The following is a 27684-nucleotide window of genomic DNA, read 5'->3' as shown; positions in this document are numbered from 1 at the left end:
ATTTTGTGGCAAGGAAAAAGGGGGTATAGGCTGGTATGAAATGTACCACAAGATCAAAAATGTTTCTGATACTCCTTATTACATTATTCTACATTGTGATGGCAATAATGTTGGCCACACACCAGTTAAACAGCTTATACCAGATATGAAAGTTACAATTGACAAAAATTGGAATATTGTATCCATTACAAAGCTAGTATGTTCACAAATATTGCCTAGAATTATTCACTAAATTATAGGGAAAAAAATGAATAATTCTGCGAAAAGAATCAACAGCTAAGTGGCGGCTTATATAATAAGGAATGTGGGGTGTTCCATCAAGTATTTGGGTATGAAAGACGTAAACACAGAAATTGTTGAGGCGGATGGGGGTCCATTTATCAAATACTGTATAGGCAATTCATTTTTTCTCAAGAAAGTGCAGGGTTAGGACAATGTATAATCAGTGGATGGCAATTTGGATGGGGTATTTTGTGGCAAGGTCTTGGCTCCGGGAACTAGTCGCTTTCCCCACTAGGTGGCGGTGGCTTCAATGGTTAATTTTGTAACTATTTCCACCATGTGGAAGAATGCGCGTCTGGTTCCTGTGAAGGGACATTGAATGATTTGATTGTACAATATTGGATGCAAGGTGAAGATAACGAACAGTGATCAATCTCATAACTCCTACAAGATGTATTGAATTATTTGATGCCAAATTTGTCACATATTTATGATAGACTTTGATTGCTGTTCACCGGAATCATAATCATATGGTTTTTGTTTAATTGAAAATTGAAATTTCAAATGATTGATGTTTTGGGGTTGATAGCAAATCATCTCATTGTCGTCAACCGGAATAAGAAGATCTGTAAAAGTTGCTGCTTGATTTTATAATATGACATCAGATAATGGTGTGTTTTGGTCTATACCATTGTGGAATACATAGGTGTTATTTTCATTTGTAAACTTTTAATGTAAAACCAACTTTAAATTGTACTCATTGCTTACTTGTCAAGACCAACAACAGCTAGGATGGGGAGAAGGGGATTGTTTTTAAAACCATAAGTACAATGAATAAATCTTAAATAGGTAAACGTATTGTTATGTATTTATTTCAATCCCAGGACAAGGTCTAACAAGTACAATACATGTATACACTACAATTATTTTGTCATGTGCATGTGTGTGGTTTACACCAATCACCTTACTGGGTATTTTCCGGTATAGGTCAAACAAGAAGTTGTGTTGTCGTTGTGTCATTTAAAATAGCAATACACTATATACATATTTGAATCCTATCCTGGTGAATTCCATGGTTGGATGTCATGATCCGTTTTCCTGCAGTATAAAGTTCACACTGGTTTTGTTCCATTTCATATCAATATTATGACTAAATTTTATTCTGCGCAGTTTAATTTCGTGGTTTTAACCTACATTTGTACATTGAACACAGCAAGAAATGAATTGCAGCAAAAGACTACACAGTATCGCGTATTGAATTGTATTTTTAAAAAATGGGTTACTGCACACGTGTTTAATGAGAATCCCAGTAGCTGCACATCACTGACCTAACGAAGTGGGATCCTACACATCAATCTCGTCTGAATATTTGCACTGACGCCCTCACAGAATCTCGGAGCAGTCCTTCATAATTCATGTCAGGAAATTTACTTTCAGGTTCGGCAGGTTCTAACAATTAATGTGCACTTAGGTGAAACTGCTGTTCGCTTCAAATAAGTTAGTTGACTATTTAATCAACTCTGTATCACTATTAATGCTGCATTACTTGCCGTCGAAGTATGTAAATTCCATGAAATAAATTATCACTAAATTTTCCGTTCAAATGGTAACATCCATGGCGCAATATTTTATCTCCCTCAATTAAAAGAGTTCTTATAGCTATTTTCAAAATTGGCGATGTACATCAGACAAGTAGGTATGCGAAGATGCAGTGTATGTACTTCCCCTAGGCACCTGATCCCACCTCTGGTATATCCAGGGGTCCGTGTTTGCCCAACTTTCTATTTTGTATTGCTTATAGGAGTTATGAGATTGATCACTGTTCGTTATCTTCACCTTTCATCAGTTATTTAATAGAACAGACTATAGGAACTCTTCAATTTCAGGAGATAAAATATTGCGCTATGGAAGTCATCATTGACTGAAAATTTAGTGACTCTTCATTTTGGGATTTTCATACCTAAACGGTACACAATGCAAAATTAATAGAGTTAGTTTAACAATCAAATCACTTATTTGAAGAAAACAGCAGTTTCACCTAACGGCACATTAATTTCTAGAACTGGCTGAAGCTGAAAGTAAATTTTCACACATGATTTATGAAGGACTGCTCCGAGATTCGGTGAAGGCATCATTTCAAATATTTAGCCGAGCTGAATCTCAGCCGACATTACCTACACATGTGTACAGTGGGGGTCCAAATCCTTGTACTTACACGTCATTGGCCTAATGGAATGGGATCCTACACATGTGTACGATGTGGTCCGAATCCCTGTACTTACATGCTGTTTTATTCGTTATGTAGTACACTTTCTATATGTGCACAAGGTTTCCATAGACAAACATTTTGTATAGCAATATTTCAACGTTTTAATATTTGTCAACGTAACATAAACACTTTGCCATTGTATGTCCATTACTCAAAATGCAAGGTGAAGATAACGAACAGTGATCAATCTCATAACTCCTACTAGCAATACAAAATAGATAGTTGGGCAAACACGGACCCCTGGACACACCAAAGGTGGGATCAGGTGCCTATGAGGCGTAAGCATCCCCTGTTGACCGGTCACACCCGCCGTGAACCCTATATCCTGATCAGGTAAACGGAGTTATCCGCAGTCAAAATCAGTGTGCCAAGAATGGCTTAACAGTCGGTATGTGTATTTATATAACCTTGCAGTATTTATAGATTTCATATTCCGTTCCACCATCAGTTTACAAAGTGTCCCTAGCAACTACTTGCAGCAGCATCAGTAATTTCGGGGATACAAATCAATTAAACCCGATATATTGAAACTTCTGGTTTTACAATAAACTGAAATGAAAATTAATTATAACAACCAAATCTAAATTGCACAATGAAGAAACCCGATCAGATTACAGTAATAGAGAAAACATGCAGTTCATAGTGAATACATATACAAAGACACACAGGTTAAATAAAGATAAACAGTTAAAATATGTACATACAAAAATATAAAAATAGACATTTCGTTGTCAGATTAGAAAATGAAGAACTTTGCACTTTCCAGATGCAATTCCGAATTTCACTATTTCAGGAATGTTGGTTTCGGACACTCCTCTGCACATTTACATCTTTTGGTCCATGAATACTTCAAATATTTATAACTGTCGTCACTGCATTTAAACTCCAGCAAACGTGTGCTGGTTTTCCACGGGTAACAGCACTGGTTTCGTGCGCATGTGCTGCAAAATTTCAGTCTATACTTCCGTACACTTTTACAAATTTTATCGCCTTCTTCCTGAACAATGTGCTCTTTCTTTGTTATCCGAAATGTTGGTTTGCACTTCTTCTTTTTCTGAAATGTAAGCATTGAGTATTAGTGACGAAATGTCTTGTACTTTAATACGCAAGTTCCGAGTTACCCAAAAGTTATTCCCCTTTGTCGAACTCTTTCGCATTTTATGACGTATGGTGGGTACACAATGTATACAGTATATCGTAGACTGGCACTGTACATAACGATTACGTACGATTTATGTAATGAAAGCGTAACTTTTGTTTATATCAATCACTGGTATGCATATTCTGGCCATATCAAGCATTATTTGTTTGAATAAGATCATCAAATTGGCTATTAAATCATTATTCGTTTCCTTTTCTACATGAGTGACCCTTTTATCAAAGAAAGATGGCAATTAACAATATTTCTTTGAGCCATTTTGTTACCCAATATTCATAAACTCACTAAAGTTGCCTTTCCCCTGAGATAGGATGGTCTCAGAAACTCTGGATATCATCTTTTAAAAAATAATACAACGATAGTAATTAGCAAATGTACCCACTATCATCATATTTTACGTCATAATTTACGGAAGAGTTCGATAAAAGGAAATAACTGTTGGGGAACTCGGAACTTCCGTATTGTGGGCAACTTTCTGAGTATTATCTATTTTATCACACGTTTCCTCCTTTATCTAGTGAATAGCACCTATTATATATTTAATTATTACACAGTGTTTTCCTACGCCGTTTATGACGTCACAAACAAACGTCAATTCTACGTTGTTTGTTTACACACTACAGTAACGTTAGTGAATACCGGAGAGATGAGTTAACATACGATAAAAAGATTATCCCATGGTTTGTGGTTTGATATGATTTATACCCCACTCGTTGTGTGTTTTCTATCTCCAAGCCAAGGCTCGGGGATAGAAAACACACAACTCGTTCAATATAAATCATATCAAACCACAAACCTTGGGATATCCTATATAAATTCTACATTTACATTAATTTTGTGCAATTCGGTGGGGCAATACAATGCATCTACTTAAAATATTAAATTCTACATTTAATGTATGTACGTGAATATCAATTAGGTGCAATTTAATGACAAATGGAATAATGAAAACGTGAAGATATCAGTGATCAATCTCATAATTCCTATAAAAAGTACAACTGCTCCTTCTTCAGGACGATAGAATAATAAAATAAAAACAAAAACTTGATAAATGAAATAAAAATATATACACACTAAACTCTAAAGGTTGAGGAGCCCCATCCCAGACGTTACATGGCGCAATTAAAAAACTACACACGAGAGTGACCTATTGTTTGTGTCGTTGATCATTTTCTGCGCATTAATTTGACCTCTTACCTATATTCAGATCCGACATTTTGGATATTGGGTGTTGGTTTTCAATACTTATACTGTATATATATATATATATATATATATATATATATATATATATATATGAATGAACTCGTCGCGCTTTGTTCGGGAATGAACGTAATTGATCATACTCATATTGAATCATTTGCCTGAAGTCAAAACTATTCAAAGACAACATTTCTTGCACTTACTGGTGTAAGTGCCTTTCAGTATAATTGATATTTACGCCAACTATAAATAGTTCCCTAATAATAAATCATCTTTAATAGTAGCAGCTTTCTGTACAGGATTAATGGAGATAACAAGTGCCCCCCTCGTTCTCTCAAACACTCCAAATTACCGGGCGGTTAATTCCTTAGACCATAAAAACGTTTCCTCTTCAAGTTAAGCATCGCTCATCATTGTAACAGAACTGACAGAGGCCTGGTAATGGAAATGTCACGGAGAGTACCGCCCACCAATCAGAGTTTGATAAATCGCTGGAGTTAACGACAACTTGCCCAGAAATCAGAAAATCTGGGATACTTTTATCGGGGTTTAGATGGGGAATTTAGCTCTAAGTGACAGAGGCTTTTGGAAAGCCTCATCATTCCGCATCGGTTATATAAAGCTGGCGCCAATGTCTCAACAATCAAAAATATTCATTATAGGAATATAGAACATGCATCTTTTTATTGCCCTGGGAGCTGTTTTGATACTCTATACCATATCTTTTTATTTAAAAAAAAAAATCTCTAAATCCGCTATTCATTCAAGGAATGTATTATAATAAGTCGTCTTGAGAATGCATTAATAAATGTACAATGTATTATTTCGTCTTCAATTCAGAGATGATTAAGGACATGAGGGGGACCCGTGGGATCCGGGTTAGAATAGGTCATCAGTACCCCCTTGCTTGTCGTACGAGGCGACTAAATGGGGCGGTCCTTCGGATGAGAACTCAAACACCGAGGTCCTGTGTCACTGCAGGTGTGGCATGATACAGACCCCTCTCTGCTCACAGTCCGTAAGCGCCAAGCATATGCTTAAATTTTGTAGCCCTTCACCAGTAATGATCATGATGACGTCTTCATGTAAGGGAAACATTCTCGAGAGGGACGTTAACAATATACAACAAACCAACCTGAAAGGGGGGGGGGGGCTTGAGAAATGAGATACTTGATGTCCAGTTAGTATACTAACCGATCTTGTCTTTGATGTGTCGCAGGGTCTAGGGTAACAGATCCGGGTATCATTGATGACGTCACACGTCTCTGATCCGTACCTATGTGACAGACCATAGCCACACGACACAGAGCACGGAGACCATTCCTTAGAGCATTCAGGTTCTTTCTTCTTTGGATTTACTTCTTTCATGGGTTCTACAAAGTATTTATCACAGAGAGTATTGATTGAAAAAGAGTACATATGATGTCTTCACAACGATTTCATAAATCGTGACCATTATGTATACCCCCTGACTAGCGCTGTAATATGTCGTGGGTATGATTACTTTGTCAAATACTACGGGTGGTGATATGGAGTGTCTTTTGTGCATTTTTGTCGAACTTTGAATTTCGTTGATGCTTTTCGAAGGTAAATGAAAAAAGCTGAATGACGGTACTTTGACGACGCACCAGCATGCAAATTACAGTTCAATCACATGAAAGATAGGTATATATGATGGAAACTATTTTCTCAGCTAAGAAAGGTGGAGATTATTTGACTTTGCAGTAAAACATCAAAGTTATGATAATATGCGAACAATCAATACTCTTTGGCATATTGTCTTGAAACAGTTTCACATCTAAATGCCAGTATTTTAAAAATCTTGTAGTAAAACGAAACAAAAATTGTGGTGTTAAAACAAAAGTATGAACATGAGATTGGTCTATTTCAAGCTCACGTGTAAATATAGAATACCATGGTTTTATGTCTCACTTCATCTTATGGTGTGTATCCACTTGTCAAATATGGAGGACTACATGGAATTTTTTTTAATTCTGAACTAAAGAAAAAAAGAATTTGCCAGAATAAACATAATTTGACCTCGAGGTTATGTTCGTAAAATGATAATGGCGTTATGTGAATCATTGTCGGATGATGGAACATCCACATATCAAATGACGCATGCTTTAGGGTATCCCACCCACAATTTACCGGTACCAACATTATTTTTCGTGAATTAAAACTTATGTGACCAAAATATTGGTATCAAATGAAAGATTACTAACATACAAAGTTAGAAACGGAGTTTCTTTTTAAATTTATTAAAACATGAAATGTCTGAAATATGAATTCACATTATCTCTTAAAAATCATTTTACTGATAAATAAAATGTAATTCAATTTGAATAATAATTTTTCTGACACATTAAATCATTTAAAATACAATTTCCAAAGAAATCTTTTGAATTACTATAGCTTTTCTAAATATTGAATACATGTATACTCCTCACTGCCTTGTATTCAAGGTCATATTCTTGTGACCAGAGACAATGAATAACCTTCAGACTGATTTAGCCAATCACAGCACGGTTACTTGTGTTTAGGTTTTGTTTGCTCAGTTTCAGTTTACTTTATTCACTCACACCATATTATGGTACATGAGGTACAATATATACAATATTTACAAATAGAATATATTATATGCAAGGTACACGTGAAAAAAGCAGGGAGTTGTTTTAGATAAGATTTTACTCATTATATTAGTGAATTGTTGTAGACGGTAACACAAATTAAACATGATGCATTTACACGCCTTGTCGAGTGGTGCTGGAAGTAGTGAAGGGTAAATGAATGAACAAGGTCATGCATTGGAAATAGCGTGGCGTAGACGTGGTAGAAGCAAACATATAATGGTAGCATGGACACGTAGCTGCATTGTGACGTAGTCGTACATTGATTGAGTTCGGAGCGTGATGTGATGGTGGTGGGAACGTACTATTGACTTTTAAAGTATGACACGGAGTAGAACGCGGTAAGCAATACGGGGGCGTAGTGAAATCTTCATCATTCCGCGTGAGGGGACCGTTCGTCAAAAGATCACAATTATATAAAGTAGATGGCTACAATTAAGAAATACATGTCGATATTGTACATACCTGGGTGGAGGCCAAATATCACTTATTTTTTAGACTGATACATACACCACCGAAATTTGGTCATGTTACCTTAATTAAGAATGTATTACAAATATATTACCTCTGTAACTGTGGCGTTGACATCACAGTTTAAACTTTACAAAGCATGATAACACTACAAAACATATACACGAGGCTAGATGTTGTAGCAATGACCGGTTGATTGTATCTTGCTTAACCTCTCGCTCGAGAATTTTTCACTCATATGGAGACGTTACCAAGACCGGTGAAGGGCTTCAAATTTAGGCCTATGCTCGGCGCTTACGGCCATTGAGCAGTGAGGGTTCTTTAGCGTACCACACCTACTGTGCCACGGGTCATCCGTCTTTAAGGTCGTCTCCGAGGACCCGTGACATTCACACCTAATGCCGAGCGTTTGACGATGGAACTCTCACTACCTGTTTTAACGACTTAGGTCTGTAGCGGCCGGGATTCGAACCCCGGCCTTCCGCATGCGGGGCGAACGCTCTAACCTCTCGGCCACCGCGGCGGTAGCAATGACCGAGTATCTCTGGTTACCCCTACTGGGTCAATACAAAAGCTAAATATCAGGATTTTAAAAATTTTACGCAGCGGATGCAAAGTCACATTGCGCTTTAAATGAAGGAGAATCCCATGGCGATCTAAGTTAGAATAGGTCCTCAGTACCCCTTGCTTGTCGTAAGAGGTGACTAAATGGAACGGTCCTTTGGATGAGGCCGTAAAAACCGAGGCCCCGTGTCAAAGCAGGTGTGGCACGATAACGATCACTTCCTGTTCAAATGCCGTGGGCGCAGAGCATAGGCCTAAATTTTGCAGCCCTTCACTGGCAGTGGTGACGTCATAGCATAGGCCTAAATTTTGCAGCCCTTCACTGGCTATATGAGTGAAAAATTCTCGAGCGGGAGAACAATACACCGTACACAATCAACTAACTAAATACAGGACAGAAGCGGAAGAGGATGTTAAATAAATAATATGTCTCCTTCGAAGAAGAAACATAATTGATTTGAAATAGATGTAATAATACTATAGGTAAATGTTTATTTCTGGAATTATTTTTTCCATCTATATAACAAATATTAGTTTCGAAGAATTCAACACTTTCACCAAATTTTTAGCAAAAAAAAAAAATTATTATATTATCTAAACATTTCTTGGTAACCAAACAAACCTTCGGACATGATGATCAGGTTAGCGCTTTTCAACATGGCATGCCTTGGTGATTTGTTGGTAACGTTTGTTAAGTCACATGACCACTCTTTGCAGCACGCACCGTTGACGGTGACCAGCTTGGCATTCTTGCAGAATCTGTCCGAGGGAGGGATGTGTTCCTGGGGACAAAGATCGGCACAACCATAGTTACCATTTTGACAGGTGCACGTTCTCCTACAACCCAACTGGAATTGGGCGCCATCTTTGTATTCTATTCCATTGACATTACACGGCTTTGGGTGCAATGCTGCAAATGTGAAGGAAAATCGCTACCATGAACTACGAAACAAAGGTAGAATGAAAAAAACTGAAGATAAAGAACAGTAATCAATGTCATAATATCTACAAACTCAAAGAATGCAAAATTAAAAATAGGGCAAACACGGACCCCTAGGCACACCAGAGGTGGGATCAGGCGCCTAGGAGGAGTAAGAGGTCACATCCACCGTAACCTCTATATCTTCATCAGGTACATGTAACGAAACACGTCATACTTCGAACTGAACTTTACTTTCAGTTGATACATATTTACATTGGAACCCAGTAGAATGTAATTCCTTACTGATACTGTACGGGATACGAAGAACGGTACGTTTTAAAGACATGCAAATGGTGACCTCGGGGTCACCTGGCAACACAGAGCAATCACAACTTTAATACACCAATAGTTACGAATTATTTCAATAACTTTTATGTTCGTCGGATGGGACTCTAAAAGGTCTCCCGTGTCAAAGATCACAACCTCCATAGCACGTAAAATATCGTTTTCCTGGTTTTCGAAAAACAGTTGGCTCACTAGGAGCCCTCAGGGAAACGCAAAACTCAAACACCCTTCAAATCCGATCATATTGCATTTAGTTAACCGCCGTAAAATTGCTGAAATATTGCCAAAACAGCGTTAGGCCCCAAACAATCAATCTCTGAACAAATGAATTGGAAATAGTTTACAATATGGTGTTCACCATGGCGGTATTTTTACTTACTTTTGATAATTACTTTGTTTCTACATGTATATACCATTCATCATTACAAACAATGTTCAGAGTCGTAAGTGATATCAATCTCTCTATCGTCTATAAATATATCTTATATTATTTTCAGTGAATGAGGGAGATTTGGTTACTCATACTATCAATATGGTAAAAAGGTCGTATTTTATGATCTAGATAGCCACTTTTCTAATCTTCTCAATAATAAGCGTTATTACAATAGCCATTGCACTGCATAATTGTTACAGCTGTTATAATTATAACGCCCGCTATCACAATAACGTCCGCTATTGTACTAAGACTCGCTATTGTATTAATGCACTCTATTATACATTTATTGCATGATAGTGAGGAAGATATGAAGATTTATTCATCCAAGAAAAATAATATTCCCCGAGGGCAAAGTGCGGAGGCGAAGATCTACAGGTTATGAGAATCTGAAGTCACTGTAAGGCCTGCTATTGTAATAACTTACTGTGGTAGTTATTACAGATGTATAACTGGAGTTTCAACAATACCGTGATATGTCTTAAAACAACACATGTTCGTCATCCTCGGCAGATTGCTATGTTAGAGTTCCTCGCTATCTCGCAGTACCACAGGAAGTGTTTTTTTTGACTGGTGACCTACTCTGAAATACCTCTGTGACAAAGTTCCTTAATTAATATGCATTTTTAAAATTTGTTTTGCGTCCCATTCGAGATTATTTTTTTTTACTCATTTAAAGACGTCACCGGTTGTCGTTGAAAACTACAAATTAGGCTGAAGGACGCAGCAGAGGGGCTTCTTCATCGTCCCAAAGCCCACGCTGACGTGAGATATCAAAGTCAAATTCGAAAACTCCTGACTTTCAGTTCTAATGCTGGGCGCCTAACGAGGGAATAGTCACTACCTATGTCAGTATGATTAACGTCTTAGGTTTTTTCCCGCGGCGCAGGGGCCAAGAATCGTACCCGGGGTCTACAGGTTAGGAGAATCTTAAGGAATCCAATGTTTAACGAAAGGATAACAATTTCGAAAGAATTGGAATCAAAATAAATGTTTACTGTTAAATAGGATGAAAGTGTTTACTGTTAAATAGGATGAAAGTGTTTACTGTTAAATAGGATGAAAGCGTTTACTGTTAAATAGGATGAAAGCGTTTACTGTTAAATAGGATGAAAGCGTTTACTGTTAAATAGGATGAAAGTGTTTACTGTTAAATAGGATGAAGGTGTTTACTGTTAAATAGGATGAAAGTGTTTACTGTTAAATAGGATGAAAGCGTTTACTGTTAAAAGGATGAAAGTGTTTACTGTTAAATAGGATGAGAGTGTTTACTGTTAAATAGGATGAAAGTGTTTACTGTTAAATAAGATGAAAGCGTTTACTGTTAAATAGGATGAAAGTGTTTACTGTTAAATAGGATGAAAGTGTTTACTGTTAAATAGGATGAAAGTGAAGTAGATGAAATTCACATGACTGGTTAATGATTTGAAGTTGACCATTTTGCGTACGAGACTTTTTTGGGGAGTTATACATGTACCTGCCCTTTGTAAAAATAAGAAAAATCTATTATTTTTTAAACATGTGAGGTAAATAATCAAATCTATTTCATATTTTCATAAAGAGAAAGTGAATGTAGCTTTCTACTCATAGATTGTATAAATATATACTTTCTTTATAAGACATTGTAATAAAATATGCTCTTCCCAGACTTCAATGTTAAATTCTAGGTGAAATAAATCTAGCAGTAAACAAAATTTTGAAAATTCCTATGGTGGATTATTTTTATTTGATGAACCCTTCAAACTGACATCATGATAATAAAAAACCCACCATCGATTTACTAGATATAAAATATAGTCGTTATACATTGAAAACCTTGAGTACAAGGCTATCGCAACGGTTCCCTGGGGACGTGACAGTACTGCAGTAATTGTTGTGTGACCTTTGACCTGAGACTTACCTCTACACACTCCTATGGTGGAGTATCTCGGTATGTCACAGTACAGACTCCTGGTGGGTTCACATAGGTTTTTCTTGCTGCATATGTCTCCCAGTTGACGAGCGCACATCATACAACAGTCACAGCCGTCTCTAAGGTAACTGACACCATAGTTACAGGATAATTTCCGGACAGGACACCCACAGGGAGTTGTGCATTCACGGACCAGCTAAAGATGACAGAAGAACAAAATGATGAAACATTCTTCGTATCTATTATACTTTTCAGTGAGTTTTTATGAACCAGTTAATGAAATTTAGTAATTAATCATATATTAATTTTCGAAATTTTTCGGTATGCCACTTTTCTCTCCCCTTCGGTGAATACCGGGAATATTAAGTTGGGTCTGTATATCTTGGTTTCCTTATATGTCAGCTACTCCTTGAGATATTCCAAGTGCGTATTTGACTAACGTAAATGTATGACCAGTATCGTGTTTCTAAGTCACAAAGTTCAAGGTCACTATCTCAAACATAGTAAGAAATGATGTTTGGATGAACCCCATTCCATTTGCACTTTAGTTTATCAATGTAACTTTACATGAACACTCCCATAGCGTCAGGGGCAGCCATCGTTTTCAGTTTACACAGTCAATGACAAAACGTCACAAATAATTACTAAATGGTTTCTCCATGAGATATCAGATAGTATTTCAATTTTAGCATTGAAACTTTACACGAAGAGTTTCCAAGACGTAATAATAACCTTTATTGATTCTAGGTCAAGTTATAATGAAAATGATTTTCAGTTGATGTCTTTAAAACTACTTACATGTAACAAGAAGATGACCTATACTTTTTTATTTACCTTAAAATTTTCAATAGATTTTCAGGAATGAAACATTACATAGAGATGTGGGTAGATATTGAGTTTTACGAGGGAATGTAAAGGTCAAATGAATGACACAGCAGGATGAGCATTTTCCTCATAAGCAATTTTGATTTCACTTGTAATGATGCTATCTCTGTGTACGATATAACGTCTCATCCGAGATCTTGTTCACTCGAACCGGAGCGTCATCAGCTGTCTCTCGATGAAGTCGCATTTGATATATGTATACTGTCACCTGCGCTTGCGCGAGTGTTCATCTAGTATAGATAAAATCAATGTAATACCATGTCAACGTTTTGGTTTCCAACAGTTCTCTGTATCTGAAGGAAATTTACTACCATAAAAAAAGAATCATAAAATACTAACGACTTTCTAGCTTGCTAGAAATTAATTTCCTCAACCCATTTTGACATGCAATATGTGAAGTAAAGTCCATATGCAATATGTTATCGTCATGTAAATCCCTATCTCGGTGGAGGACAATCAGCAATCGACAAAGACTGATTGCTGAACGTCTCGGAGCGTTTGAGAAGGGTCATTCATGTTAAAGCCATCATTGATTCCCTTCGTAAGACAACATCGAGATAAAGAGCGCCTTTGTCGGATCTTCCAAATCTATGACACTTTACGGGATTTTAGGCACTTCATTTATTACCATTTTTGTCATTTATAGATTTTTTTCATCTCGAGAAGAGCGATAGATGTTGGTTGGTCTGCATGTGACCCATTACACTTAATTTTACAAACAAAAACCCTACGTCATTACTGGGATTGGAAAAGAAAGAGAAGATAGTAATAATTCACTAATTAAAGGTTAGTATGCAAACATATCGTCATCTGCAATTGAAACGAGATTTAGATTTCATTAAAGATACTGGGAGTATAGCGTTGGATCAGTGAAAAATAAGTCTTGACAACACGAATATGACAGATTCCTCAGTGACATTTGAAGATTAAACCAGTGAGTATGACCCGTCAACGACAAAATATCCACACAACGGTTTTGATTACAATGAGCCCAACGAAAAACAAAATAGATGCTGCTCAGGGTATTTGCTCCTCATCCTATGTGTAAACGACTGATTAATTTTAAACATCTGAGACGACGATTCTGAGAAAATTACCGAATTGAGCGACAGCGAAGTAAACGTGTGAAGTTTGGTTCCCGGAGGAATATTGTTTTTATCGTAGGTCATTAATTCCGCTTCACGTCCTTGAACAGTGATCCTTTGAAACAGGAGTTTCCAACATGATTGACAAGTTTCCATCGAGTTCACAAAATTTAGTTTGTTATGAATAATAATTCAAGATAGATAATGGTGAAAGCATTAAGCGTTGCTTGATATTACTTTACAATCGATAACGTAGAACAGGGTGGTTTTTTTTTCCTCTTTTTTTTTTATTATCTCATACCATCTTTTTCTATGGTTAAATATATTGATTTTCTCTATAAAATTCTGAAAAAAAATTTTAAGAACATTGTTACTATTGAATATCATTAAATACCTGTACTCAGATTTTCGACAGCTGAAGTTTAAATCTGAAACATAACTTTGTGAAGGTTGTCAATATCGCGTTCATTACTGCTATTTCAGTTCGGTTACACTTTAGAAGGGGAATATGAAGTGACTGCTTTTATATATCACGGCGACTTTTAAATTGTTGAACGCAGCTCCAATTAGGCATGCATGCATGTAAATGTACCTCACGTTTTGTAGTACATTTTAAACAATTGTATAAATAATGAAACAATGCATATACTTAGTACAAATAACTATTATAATATTGATTATTAACTACCAGTAACTGAGGAATTGAACTCACTGACTGTGGTACGTAATCTGAAGGTTTCCCGAGAAAGGTGAAGGTTTCACACGAGAGGTGAAGGTTTCACGTAAGAAGTGAAGGTTTCACGAAATAAGTGAAAATTGTACGTGAGAAAGAGGTGACGATTTCATGTGAAAAGTGAAGGTTTCACATAAGTAAACATTTTAATCAGAAGTTACAATTTCAGGTGAGAGGTGAAGGTTTTGTGCGCGAGGTCAAAAGTTCACGTGAGAGGTGAAAGTTTCAAATGATAAATAAACGATTTACGTGAGAAGTGAAAGTTTCACATGAAAGGTGAATGAGTGGTTTCAGGTACAAGATGAAATTTCACATGAAGTTGGTTGTGCATTGTTCAACGTCCATCTCGAGAATTTTTCACTCATATGAAGACGTCACAACTGCCCGTGAAGGGCTGTAAAATTTAGGCCTATGCTCGGCGATTACGGCCTTTGAGCAGGGAGGGTTCTTTATCGTGCCACACCTGCTGTGATACGGGTCCTCGGTTATTGCGATCTCATCCAAAGGACCGCCCATTTAGTCGCCTCTTACGACAAGCAAGGGGTATAGATGACATATTCTAACCCGTATCCCCACGGGACTAAATTTTCACGTAAGAGATGAAGGTTACACGTAAGAGGTAAACATCACCGAGGGGAATTTCGGTGTCTGGATTGGTACATTGTGTAGAGAACATAAACCGAATTCTTATTATTTTCAATGCCATATATACAAGGTGAGGCTCAGCGAGGAAGAAAAACCCCTTGGTCTGTTATGAGTAATGATTTAAGCTACATTTCTATACGTTTTATGGATACAAGAATGGCAATGTATGGAGTCCTTGATTCCTGTTGAATTACAGCATTGCATATAGATGATGAAGGTCACAACAAGGACAACCTTGACGGGCAACATTTTAGATATATTTATCAAACTCTACGAAATGGAATGTTTTCATAAAATTTAGATTCTTGTAGGTTTTCAGGTTTCAAATTTAACTACTACAGATCAAGGAATGCCAATGGAAAGATCTTTTATAAAATTCAATTATTTAAAGACATTGCTTTATGAAAAGGTGAAGATAACGACCCGTGACAAATCTCATAACACCAACAAGGAATACAAATTTAAAAGTTGAGGAAACACGGAACCCTGGACATAACAGGGGTGGGATCAGGTACCTAGGAGGAGTAAGCATCCTCTGCCATACAGTCACACTCGCCAGGAGTCCTATATCTCGATCAGGTAATCGGTGAAACCCGAAGTCAAAACCACTGCGTAAAGAACAACCTAATAATTGGCATAAAAAACGTTAGACAGCATTTGACCCAATGAGAGGTTGGGCTAGTTTTATTCCGCGCGTCACAGTTTTCCTGAAGAACATTTATCACTTATTTCTAATTGTAAATATCGGGCTCGATATTTCACCAGACGTTGCACGTGGTTGGGTAAATTAATATATACACAAGCACTGGGGGTATGGATCATGCAGCCCCCCCCCCCCCCCCCCCAACCTTTTTTTCTGATCTGCGTTCTACATAACACTTTTTACTTATGATTTGAAAATGATCTAAAAATGCAAGTTTTGATTGGGCTCGATATTCGCGTAAACTATTTCTGTAGAAGAAAAGAAAAACCCAGCGATAAAACTAAAAAGTTAATACGAGTGTTTATGCATGGTACCACAGCACTTTCTACCGGAAAACAGTGACCATGGTTGACCTGTGGACGCGCCAAATACAACTAGCCACAGGTTGTATTGACAAACTACATCGGTATAACGACCATAGAATTTGCGAAATGCTGACTTTAAACGAGGCTGTTAAAACCCCTGTAATATCAATTTGTGTGTCAGTAGCCTGTCTCGATTTAAAAACTGATCATACGTAGAAGAAGCTCTTGCGTATAAAGTCAATTGAGATACATAAACATTATATGCTGATGATATTGGAGTACTGCTACATAAATGTGGAGAGTTGACGAACTTTAAAGAAATTATACATATTCGTATCATAAATGTCTATAGGTTGTTTCTATTATGGGAGTATAAAAATCACTATTCTTGTGTACAGTAAAACACGCTTCTAACGAATTTAAAGTGATAGTTATACCCCTATGAGAGGAAAATTGTATTGGATGTAATGAGGTTTAGTTATAATGAATTATTTTTTCTCTTGCCTTGGTCCCGTGGAGATCCGGGTTAGAATAGGTCCTCAGTACCCCCTTGATTGTCGTAAGAGGCGACTAAATGGGGCGGTCCTTCGCAGGAGACCGCAAAAACCGAGGTCCCGTACCACACCTGCTGTGATAAAGATCCCTCCCTGCTCAATGGCCACAAGAGCCGAGCATAGGCCTAAATTTTACAGCCCTTCACCGGCAATGGTGACGTCTCCATATGAGTGAAATATTTCGAGAGGAACGTAAAACAATATTCAATCAATCTCTTGCTTGGAGGTTCTCTATAACCGTGTTTTACTGTAACTGGCCTCGCCAATGATAAATATTAGGCCTGCTCCACGTTTCCATTCTTTTACACTCTCATAATATAAAACAACTTAAGACTTCTATTCCTTGGATTGTTAACACTGATCTAGCTTCCTCTTGGTTTTGAAGATAAAGAGAAAAGGACAAGGCTCCCGAAATAAATAAATAAATTTATATATATATATATATATATATATATATATATAGGCCTATATATATATATATATATATATATATATATATATTAAAAGAAATAGAATAAACAGTACACAAAGTTAAAAATTTAACGCAAGCGCTTTCATTTTATAATCCTCAGGCGTTACATTTTAAAAAAGTTTTGAAATGGTCTGACGTCATAAAGTCGTCCTAACATTTCACGTATAATGACGTCATAAACGAATGAAGGGAAAAGGTTTTTACGTTTAACAACACATTTCAGCACCCGAATACAGAAAAATTAAAGTTAGTGAACATATTGATGTGTATGGCCACGGACAATTCAGTGTATTTCCGTTTTATAAACTGTATACAGAAAATACTATTTCCCGACGAGAAAAAGAAAGACACTTTATTAAGACTTTAAAACCGGCTCTCAATAGCTTACTGTGAAATATGTTTACTGTTATTATCTATGACGTCATAATATGCTTAACGTAAAAACCCTTTCCCCAAACTCCCCGTCGAGGCCTCATTACGTCACAGTGCCTACGAATAGACCTCTCCTATGTGACGCACCACAATATACAGATTTGTATATTGTGAGTCCGCGATTATCACGCAGACAAATTACACTAAAGAAGTAGTTCGCAGTTAAAGTCTGAAGATATTAATATTAAAAGCATTAATATAAAAGTATGGATTTTATTTTAAACATAAAATGATCAAAAGATCATTAAAAAGTAGGGATACTCTGTTCAAATTATTGTGTAAAGTAATGAATTTGATGTTTACGTTCTTGTTTTGAAAGTTGGTTACGTTTGACGTTATGTTTTTTCGTCATTCTACAGTGACGTCACAGTATACGAGGCCTAAGAAATCGCTATCCCATAATGCCTAAGTGGAAGAGTTTGGTTTGTGAGCAAACGAACTCTGGTGGAAGTTTGCCCTTTCCCTTCATTCGTTTATGACGTCGTTATACGTGAAATGTTAGGACGCCTTTATGACGTCAGACCATCTCAAAACTATTTTAAAATGTAACGCCTGAGGATTATAAAATGAAAGCGCTTGCGTTAAATTTTTAACTTTGTGTACTGTTTATTCTATTTCTTTTAATATTTTATACCGGGCACTGTGATTTTTTAAAAAACCCACAATTTGGATATATATATATATATATATATATATATATATATATATATATATATATATATATATCCCCTGTGTACAAGATTCAGAGAGATTCTTATTGCTTTTTAAGTTTACATATGAAATGTAAAGCCTTAGGGTCATAGGAATATCGACATTTTTTGTACAAGGTTTTGAGTCTGTATGTCAAATTTTAACTACACTTTCAGGGATTATCCATCTTTAAGTCAAACGACAAAGGTATTCCATGTTGCGAGGAAATCGTCCGGTGTTGCGGGTCCCTGGTGGACTATATCGAGGTACCAATCACTGTGGAAGGATAGGATTCTCTTCTATATGGAGATCTAAGACTTTTCTTTGAGATAAAACGCCAAGATGATGGAAATATCAGATTTTCTACCATCAATTTTTAATGTCGTGGACCATTATCTTACAAGCCATTAATCTTGATTCCTTATTGCTATAGAATAGAGAGGCACGTGGGTACATGTACCATTCCATTGATAGATAGACAACATACATATGAACACCTAAAGATCATTGTTAATGGTCTAACGAGATCCATGGCAACACACTGGCATAAAGCAAGTAAATTTCATATCTGTCGCTGTGAATTCCACTGTTTAAAGGAATTGTCTTCTGTCATCTATCACAAAGCCTGTATCTTTTCCGACACCTACGGATGAGAGTTCCTGGCAATGCCTCGCGGACTTTCAGCTACAAATTAACCTTTTCTTTACACTGTGCTTGTGACAAATGCAGTTTATTTTCACAGCACACGTCTCGTAAAACTTTGTGGTACGGATTGTTAGAGATTTCTAACGCCATAGTTCAGACCGTGGGACATCGTGAATCCGGGAAAATCTTAGAAATTACAAATCATCGAACAGTCTACAGATAATGGATGCCAATCATGCGATATATATCATATACTGATATCTCCCGTAAACCGATTTATGATTCCATATCGTGATTTTAATACTCCGGTGGTATAAATTTGCCCGAGGGCGGGGAAGACGGAATAACAGTTCCAATTAATCGGATTACCACCATTCCCTCCGGAGGACGGACATTTTTTTGAAGTTGAATCAATGATAATCCTGTTAAGAGTAACAATATTCGTAAATCAATCTTTCTCCAAATTGATAAAAAGCATTGTTATTATATCATCATACGTCACGGGAGATATGCCGTTGGGATATCGATTTTCAAAGCATGTAAATAATTCTGTTTTGTTTTATCTCTTTGCTCATCCACTGATCAAAGACGAAAAATACCAAAGCACGAAATTAAGTAAAGAAAGCAATCAAGTATTGAAGCATCACTGATTGAATTATTAATTAACTAACGGGCTAGAAAATAGACAGCAAAGCTTCATATGATTATATAAATGCTACATGTATATTTAAGGCTGATCACAGCCATCTCTGATATTTACAGAATTTTGTTTCCTTTTTTTTCATTGTTCAGTATTTTATATCTTACTTTAGGGAATCAGAAGATTTGGATTGTTTAAATTTTCAGTGAATATGATTAAGAAATTTAATCCTTTAAAATTTATGTTGGATTATTTGTTTATGAAATTTTTAAAAGTAAATATAATTTGAAATAAAAGTCTCGCACATCTTAATACGAGTACATGTACAACGAATAAAAATGAAACTTATATAACTGTGTGATGTTTTCAAAGATCGCATTAATAATGAACTTCTTTCTCTTGCGAAGTTGAAATCCTGTGACTTGTAATTATTTTTTCTCTTTTATTTAGGAATCAATTTTATGCATGTATATGTCGCATGAATTTGGTAATTTCAGCAGTTATTATTTTGTAAATCACACGAATACCTCAAAGTAAATTTCTGTTGAGGAAAAGTGGGTAACTGCTAACGACAATATTGAAATAGGATACATATTATTTCCAATAAACTGCACAAGTAAAACAAATAAGTGAAAATGCTAGAAATCAAGAAAATCACACAACAAAATGATGTACAGCATATGATATAAAACATCGACACCCCGATAATGCTGGTGTATTACTATCAAATATTATTTATGTATAATTAATAATTACTGACCGGTTGTCGCTTCTGAGGATTTCTTCTCCACACGTCTCGGGAGCAGCCATAGCAAGGAAAGCCGGAAGTATTCCCGGGGGGTACCAGAAAAATGAGGACCAGAGAACACCGGAGCATTCCGACTACCGTGTCTAACGAAAACATGGATCTAAATGAAGGGTCAGATCAATACCACTCCTCAGTTAACTCTCAAGTTCATCAAATTTCTTTCCGTCAAGCCTTCATGTAACTATGTATCCGCCGCGGACTGGGATCAGAGAAAGCATTTACTAATTAACACACACGGTTGTGGGTCGATTGTTTCAGGGATTTATCTGCATGGACATCCAATCTGATTGCGGAATATAAGAAATGATGTCGGATATTGGCGGGCTAGTGAGACATAAAAACCTCGCAGTCTCCCACGTTCGTTGGACAAGTGATCAAGAATTTGGCGTCTTCATAGTGGTGCGAATAAATAAGGAACAATTAGAGGCAATAAATGTGTTAGCGGGGTGGTTAGCTGGCAATGAATTCAATTTATACCAAGATCAATTAAATTTTGTAAAGATTCTAGCGAATATATAAGCCGGATTGAATAGCTAGTACGCTCATTGTGGAGGATAATTTTGTAATAAGAATAGGATTAAACCTGGGACGTACACCATAATTCAAATCAGAATAAAAAAAAGCACTTTTCATGAATATATAGATCTTACATTTATTAAGATACATTTCTTTCACTGTAGGAAATCTCCAGCGATCGCACAAACTGACACTACTGTGACACCCACCATTGATGTACAAAGGGTCAAAATTCAAGCTCTCGAAAATTACCACGAGTAGATTGTAATTTATTTAAGCATTGTTTAATATTTATTTTTATTCCTAATCAAAGGTTGTCCGCTGCCCGTCTGTCTTTTTCAGAACTAATGGACCAGAAAAGTCATAATGTGCATAAAGGTTTTCCCATAAAAGGAAGATTACTGCTTATTCAAACCATGATCCCCAACGCCAGGACGAGGCCACAGTAAAGTTCACAGTAATAATAGGGATCTGTAGGAATATCCTATAGTAATCTTCCACTTAGGAACGACCAGGGTAGAGACTGTCAAATCAATATACAAGTAATAAACAAGAATAGTGTAGAAAATCAAGTTTCTTCATATCTCGACCCCTCTCCCCCGGAAAGGGGTTGGTTCTTCGGCAGGACCACAAGTGGGTATTTTAAAGGTTTACATAAGAAATATTTTATACAATGCTAGTGTCAGGAAATCATTGTACAGGCAAGGAGGTGGGGCTCGGGAAGTTATTGTACAGGTAAAGATATAGGGCTCAGGAAGTTATTGTACAGGTAAAGAGATGGGGCTCACGAAGTTATTGTACAGGTAAAGAGATGGGGCTCAGGAAGTTATTGTACAGATAAAGAGTTAGTGTTCAATAACGTACTGATATTAGAAGTTATTGTACAGAATATCTACCTTCTTACCTGTACAGTAACTTCCTGAGTTCCATCTCTTTACCTGTACAGTAACTTCCTGAGCTCCACCTCTTTACCTGTACAAAAACTTCCTGAGCCCCACCTCCTTACCTGTACAATAAATTTCTGAGCTTAAATGTTATTGTACAGAATCTCTACCACTTTATCTGTACAATAGCGTCCTGATATTAAAAGTTATTACACAGTAAGAAGCCCCACCTCCTTGGTGTACATGTATCAAGATTTATCTAACATTTACAAACAAAGCAAAACTCACAGGATACCATGATTGATTCTAGAATAACTGTGTGTAATGTCTTTCCTCCATTAGAACAAATCGGTATCAATTGAACGTAATAAACTGTGAGGAGACAGCGGTACAGGTTACGTAATAAGCTGTGAGGAGACAGCGGTACAGGTTACGTAATAAACTGTGAGGAGACAGCGGTACAGGTTACGTAATAAACTGTGAGGAGACAGCGGTACAGGTTACGTAATAAGCTGTGAGGAGACAGCGGTACAGGTTACGTAATAAGCTGTGAGGAGACAGCGGTACAGGTTACGTAATAAACTGTGAGGAGACAGCGGTACAGGTTACGTAATAAACTGTGAGGAGACAGCGGTACAGGTTACGTAATAAACTGTGAGGAGACAGCGGTACAGGTTACGTAATAAGCTGTGAGGAGACAGCGGTACAGGTTACGTAATAAACTGTGAGGAGACAGCGGTACAGGTTACGTAATAAGCTGTGAGGAGACAGCGGTACAGGTTTTTAAATAATTTGATAATTGTATGTTGTGTTATCTTGTCATTTTGTACATGGCGCTATTTATGATTTATGGAACTTAACTTTAGAGAAATAAAACGTTGATATTACAAGTGGAAACAGGCGCCGTAGTGTATGATTCAATAGACTCCATCCTACGGTAAATGTCCGAAATCTGAGATGTTCAAAACAACCACACAAAAGTGAGGAGACAGTTTTTGATTGGTTGATTATTGTTTGACGTCATAGACAGACTTGTTTAATTCATTTTAAATCACCAGCTTTAGGTGAAGTGTTACGACTACTTCTGTTATGGAGTGGAATTGATGCAGTGAGGTTTGTAGTGTTATGATCTCTATCATACGAAACACTTGTAACTTCTTTATACCTAATGCTCAACAAAGGACTCGGGTCTTTGGCCGCTGAGTTTGGAACTCATTCCCTCTGGCTTACGAGGTGAACAACGTATCATCTAGAATCTCCGTCCAAAAATTTGGATATGTCAAATGAGGTTTCTTGCAAACCTCGTTAACAAAATATGGTATCACTAAGTGGACATAATTCAGTATTCTTTATGTCTTTTATAAGCTAATTAATGAACTGTAGTAGTGATCGCTACTTTTTTGTGACTGGACTCGTGTTAGGTCAGTTTTGTGTATGTGTTCTGTTGTGGTTGCTCAGTGGTTAGCGCGTTGGGTTCGTGACCTGGAGATCATGAGTTCGAGTCCTTCTGGTACCGTGTCCGCGTGTGACCTAAGGCGTAAAGCATTGGTTGTGACTGCTCCGTAAGGTTCGGAGGTGACCTTAAGGTTCGGATATGACCTTAAGGTTCGGATATGACCTTAACGGGTGACCCGTGTCACAGTAAGCAATGTCACTACATTAAACAGAGGCTTCACTGTACATTACTGGTCATATATGTGTATACATGTACTCGTATAAATGTATGTACATGTATGTTTGTATGCGACAAAAAGTAATAAACTATCTAAGAAAAAGAACCCCTACTTCACATTACTGGTCATATTTATGTATGTATATGACCAAAAAATGAATGAATTTTTTTTTTAAACCCCCATCTTACTGCTATGGCTAGAACACTAACCATAGATCTAATCACTTACATATACGGACCTGGTGACGTCACAATCTGAAAATTCTCAAATGGATATACGAACAATCATGCAAATAAATGGCGCGTATTAATTAATGGGTAGAAAATATTATCATCATGAAAGTTCTGACATAATTTTATGTAAATACTGATGTTCGTGAAAAATATTTTCGAAGAAAAATTTCATTTCACTTGAATGTGAAACTTCAAGTGAAATGAAATTTTTCCTCTTTTTTTAATCAGTGGTTGTTTACCTTTCAGGTGAATGTCACCTGTGACAAATTTTATTCTGAAGCCTGTAGGTGATGTTCTATTGAATGCCACCTTTGATTTTTCCCGACGAATTAAGGAATGGAAGGGTCGATTTGGCAAATGATGAAAGAAGAATGTGTCTATGTATATCGATTAAACTATGCAAAATGGTTAGTCAAAGAAAGGGACTGTGAGATTTTTTTTTATACTGTCAACGAAGAAGCTAATCCCAATGGCAATAACTCATCACGATTTTAGCTGAAATGTTGTCTTGTTCTAAACAATCATTTAAAAATCCTTAAAGCAATTCCAAACTGTTTGTCAAATAATGGGAAATGAAATCGTTCTCTAAACGTACTGATCCGCATTGATTGCATGGTCATCTGAATGTTTCCTACTCGTCTTTTATGTCCACGTGTACACCGTGTAAAAAAAAGTGTCAGACGCGGCGGAAACAAACGCGTGGTGTCTTGAAGGTGATGTCATCGAGAACAAAAGATGGAATAAAGCGACTGAAGTGAGAATTTATCTATACACGATCTTATTTTCGCTGCAGGTTTATTTTCGCTCTTTAAACTAAAAGGTAAGACATAAAACTGTGGTGACTATAACCTAGTCAAATCATTTATATTCATAGACATACAAAAAGGAGCGAATTTGTATATAGCAAAGTTATACTGCTGAAATATCATGTATATGAAAGCAGCTACATGCAATGCACGTGCACGTCCGTCTGCCGTTTGTATTGAGAATTTGTACCGACCTCGTGTTAAGCATTGACAAGTGCAAGGTCTCCAAATAAGACATAAAAAGAACTGCATGTTTCAAGAAAACCTTTTTCAGTCTTTTTGCAAATGTGCGTCATATGTAAGAAGATTCATTTTTAAAGTTTTTTATTCAGTGAATTAATCAGATTGATTAAAATTTTGACATACCTGAGGCTGAATGACGACACAATTCGCAGGGGGGATCTTTAACATAGCACGAAGTTCGATTATTGTCTCAAAAATCAAATATATGGTACGTTAGGACTATAAATAATATACAATGTACAACATTTTATGGTCAGCGACAGAAGTTATGCAAGTTTAGAGGATCAAGAAACTTTTTTTGAAGATATATCTGTTAATTGCCTGTCTGTCATATTGTAGTTTTGTCTGACCACTGTGTGCTCATAGTGTTCTATCTATAATGTTCTGGCGATATTTCAAGACTTCAGGTGATGAATTATTTACTCGGCAAGGTCTCCTGTGATAAATGCTATCACAATATATATAAAGTGTGATCGATTGAGCGGAGTAGAAGTTACGAATTATCCACTGCTGTCAATAGGCTTGTGATCCAAAGGGTTAGGTGTACGTCTTAGATACGATACCATCTACTAAAATCTACAATTTTTACCATAGTATCCTTTCTAATCTGAACTTGGATATTTTTCCAAACCATAAGATACAATTTTTTTCCAGAGATCTTTGTTAATCTAAGATTTGAATCCACCGTTACAGGTAATACAAGAAAGCCGGTCTTCATAGTATCCTGTTATAAACTGAAATTTAAAAAAAATAACGATTAAATACATGTACTTGTTAAAATCACACATATACCCTAATGACATTTTAAATAAAATTCTATCTCAAATGAATTTTATTCACTAATGGATATCAATATTTCATGAATTCAAATCAATTTGCAATGGTAAGAACATTGTCGGTTGATTGCATAGAGTCTGACTTCTATTAATAATCGAAGCCCGAATCGAAAACGGGGTCAAAATGGCATTGCAGACCTTGTGTATTTTTATATAGAGGGGGTGGGAGGTTTTTTATATAGAGGGGGATGATATTTGCAACTTATTGATAAAATGTCAGATGTCTGTGTATATTCAGAGGCTTATTTGGAATTTAACAGGATGGATCCAATCCACCAAATGGGACATCAGTATTGTATCCCGAATGGGATATTGCCGTCCAATATTAAAATATCTCAGCTGGGGAAAGTCAAACATTGAAAGAACATTTACACGATAATTTTCAATTCCGATTATGTAACAGGAATTAAGTTAATGAGCACCCTTTCAAAATCTAATCAATTTCACGATTCGATTGCCAGAAGAGGATCGGTACGGTTTTGTTAGTTTACATCGTTGAATTTTCAATTTGGGTGCTACAGGGGACCAACATAGCTTTACAACTTAGTATTTCATTCATCATCACGTCGCCGTTTAAACTTAAACAGCAACAAGTACACCTGATGAACAAATATTCGCAAAACATTGTTTGACTTGGTGGTATTTGCACCCTTCGGATGAGACCGCAAAACCGACGGCAGGTGTGGTACGATAAAGATCCCTCCTTTCTCAAAGGCCGTAAGCGCCGAGCATAGGTCTACAGTTTGAAGCCCTTCACCGGCAATGGTGACGTTTCCGTATGAGTGAAAGATTCTCGATCGGGACGTTCAACAATATATAACCAACCAACCTATCTCCCTGATGAAAAAGGTAAATTGTTTACTTCTGTTTTTCAGTTTGATTACTATCAGTACCACTGTCAAATTGCGCTTTGTTTACTTCTGTTTTTCAGTTTGATTACTATCAGTGCCACTGTCAAATTGCGCTTTGTTTACTTCTGTTTTTCAGTTTGATTACTATCAGTGCCACTGTCAAATTGCGCTTTGTTTACTTCTGTTTTTCAGTTTGATTACTATCAGTACCACTGTCAAATTGCGCTTTGTTTACTTCTGTTTTTCAGTTTGATTACTATCAGTGCCACTGTCAAATTGCGCTTTGTTTACTTCTGTTTTTCAGTTTGATTACTATCAGTGCCACTGTCAAATTGCGCTTTGAATAGGTGTTACAAGTCCCAAAAGCAACTCTTAATTTTATCAAGCGTTCAGTACATGTACGTGTAACTGTTGTTAACCATCGACAACGATCATTAAAGAGACGATAATTTACAACATCGACAACGATCATTAAAGAGACGATCATTTACAAAAACTGCGAAACCATCATCTTCAGATGGTTGACTAAACATTTATACAGCCAGAAAAAAACAACCCATTATATGCGTCTTATATAGGCCTACACGTTTTAGATTCAGTTTTAACCAAATTATACACACGAGTTTCTTGTGGTGCAGAGTCAAGTATTGGCCACACTGTACATCTGTGTAATTCAAAGAAAATGCTGTTATTTCCACCAGTGTAAGTGATACTTCTTTTTTACACTCTGCTCCAGGGATCATTCTAAAGGTCATAATGTTAATAGGATTGAATGTTTGAAAAATTCTATTATTGAATCCTTACAGCTGCTATCAGTTAGTGTAGACTGGAGTTGTTGTATCAATGCAGACTGTGTCAACGAAGCCTGGCCCATTTTTTAAGGTATATCTGCATACTTCAGCACATAGTGTTGAA

At 36.6% G+C, this 27684-nt stretch overlaps 1 protein-coding gene across 1 annotated transcript; it reads right to left on the bottom strand.

Annotated features, from left to right (window-relative positions):
* Positions 1-2567: 2567 nt before the first annotated feature.
* On the bottom strand, positions 2568-21063 carry LOC125682293 (CCN family member 2-like). The gene is made up of 5 exons (XM_048922758.2): positions 20680-21063; positions 12119-12326; positions 9141-9428; positions 6048-6226; positions 2568-3545 (listed from the first exon to the last, which is right to left on the bottom strand). The coding sequence occupies exons 1-5, from the start codon at positions 20821-20823 to the stop codon at positions 3276-3278; spliced, it is 1089 nt and encodes a 362-aa protein (XP_048778715.1). The 5' UTR covers positions 20824-21063; the 3' UTR covers positions 2568-3275.
* Between the last annotated feature and the right edge of the window lie 6621 nt (positions 21064-27684).

This window comes from Ostrea edulis, chromosome 2 (genome assembly GCF_947568905.1).
Source record: "Ostrea edulis chromosome 2, xbOstEdul1.1, whole genome shotgun sequence".
NCBI lineage: Eukaryota > Metazoa > Mollusca > Bivalvia > Ostreida > Ostreidae > Ostrea > Ostrea edulis.
This window is presented reverse-complemented; position numbering and strand designations above follow the sequence as displayed.

What these genes read in the sequence shown, in the direction of transcription:
- LOC125682293 (XM_048922758.2), bottom strand. Translation starts at nt 20,823, where the DNA reads ATGTTTTCGTTAGACACGGTAGTCGGAATGCTCCGGTGTTCTCTGGTC. An exon ending in ATCCTCAGAAGCGACAACCG is followed by an intron (nt 12,327 to 20,679) that starts GTCAGTAATTAT and finishes TGTCATCTTTAG; the next exon opens with CTGGTCCGTGAATGCACAAC. An exon ending in ACACATCAAAGACAAGATCG is followed by an intron (nt 3,546 to 6,047) that starts GTTAGTATACTA and finishes CTTACATTTCAG; the next exon opens with AAAAAGAAGAAGTGCAAACC.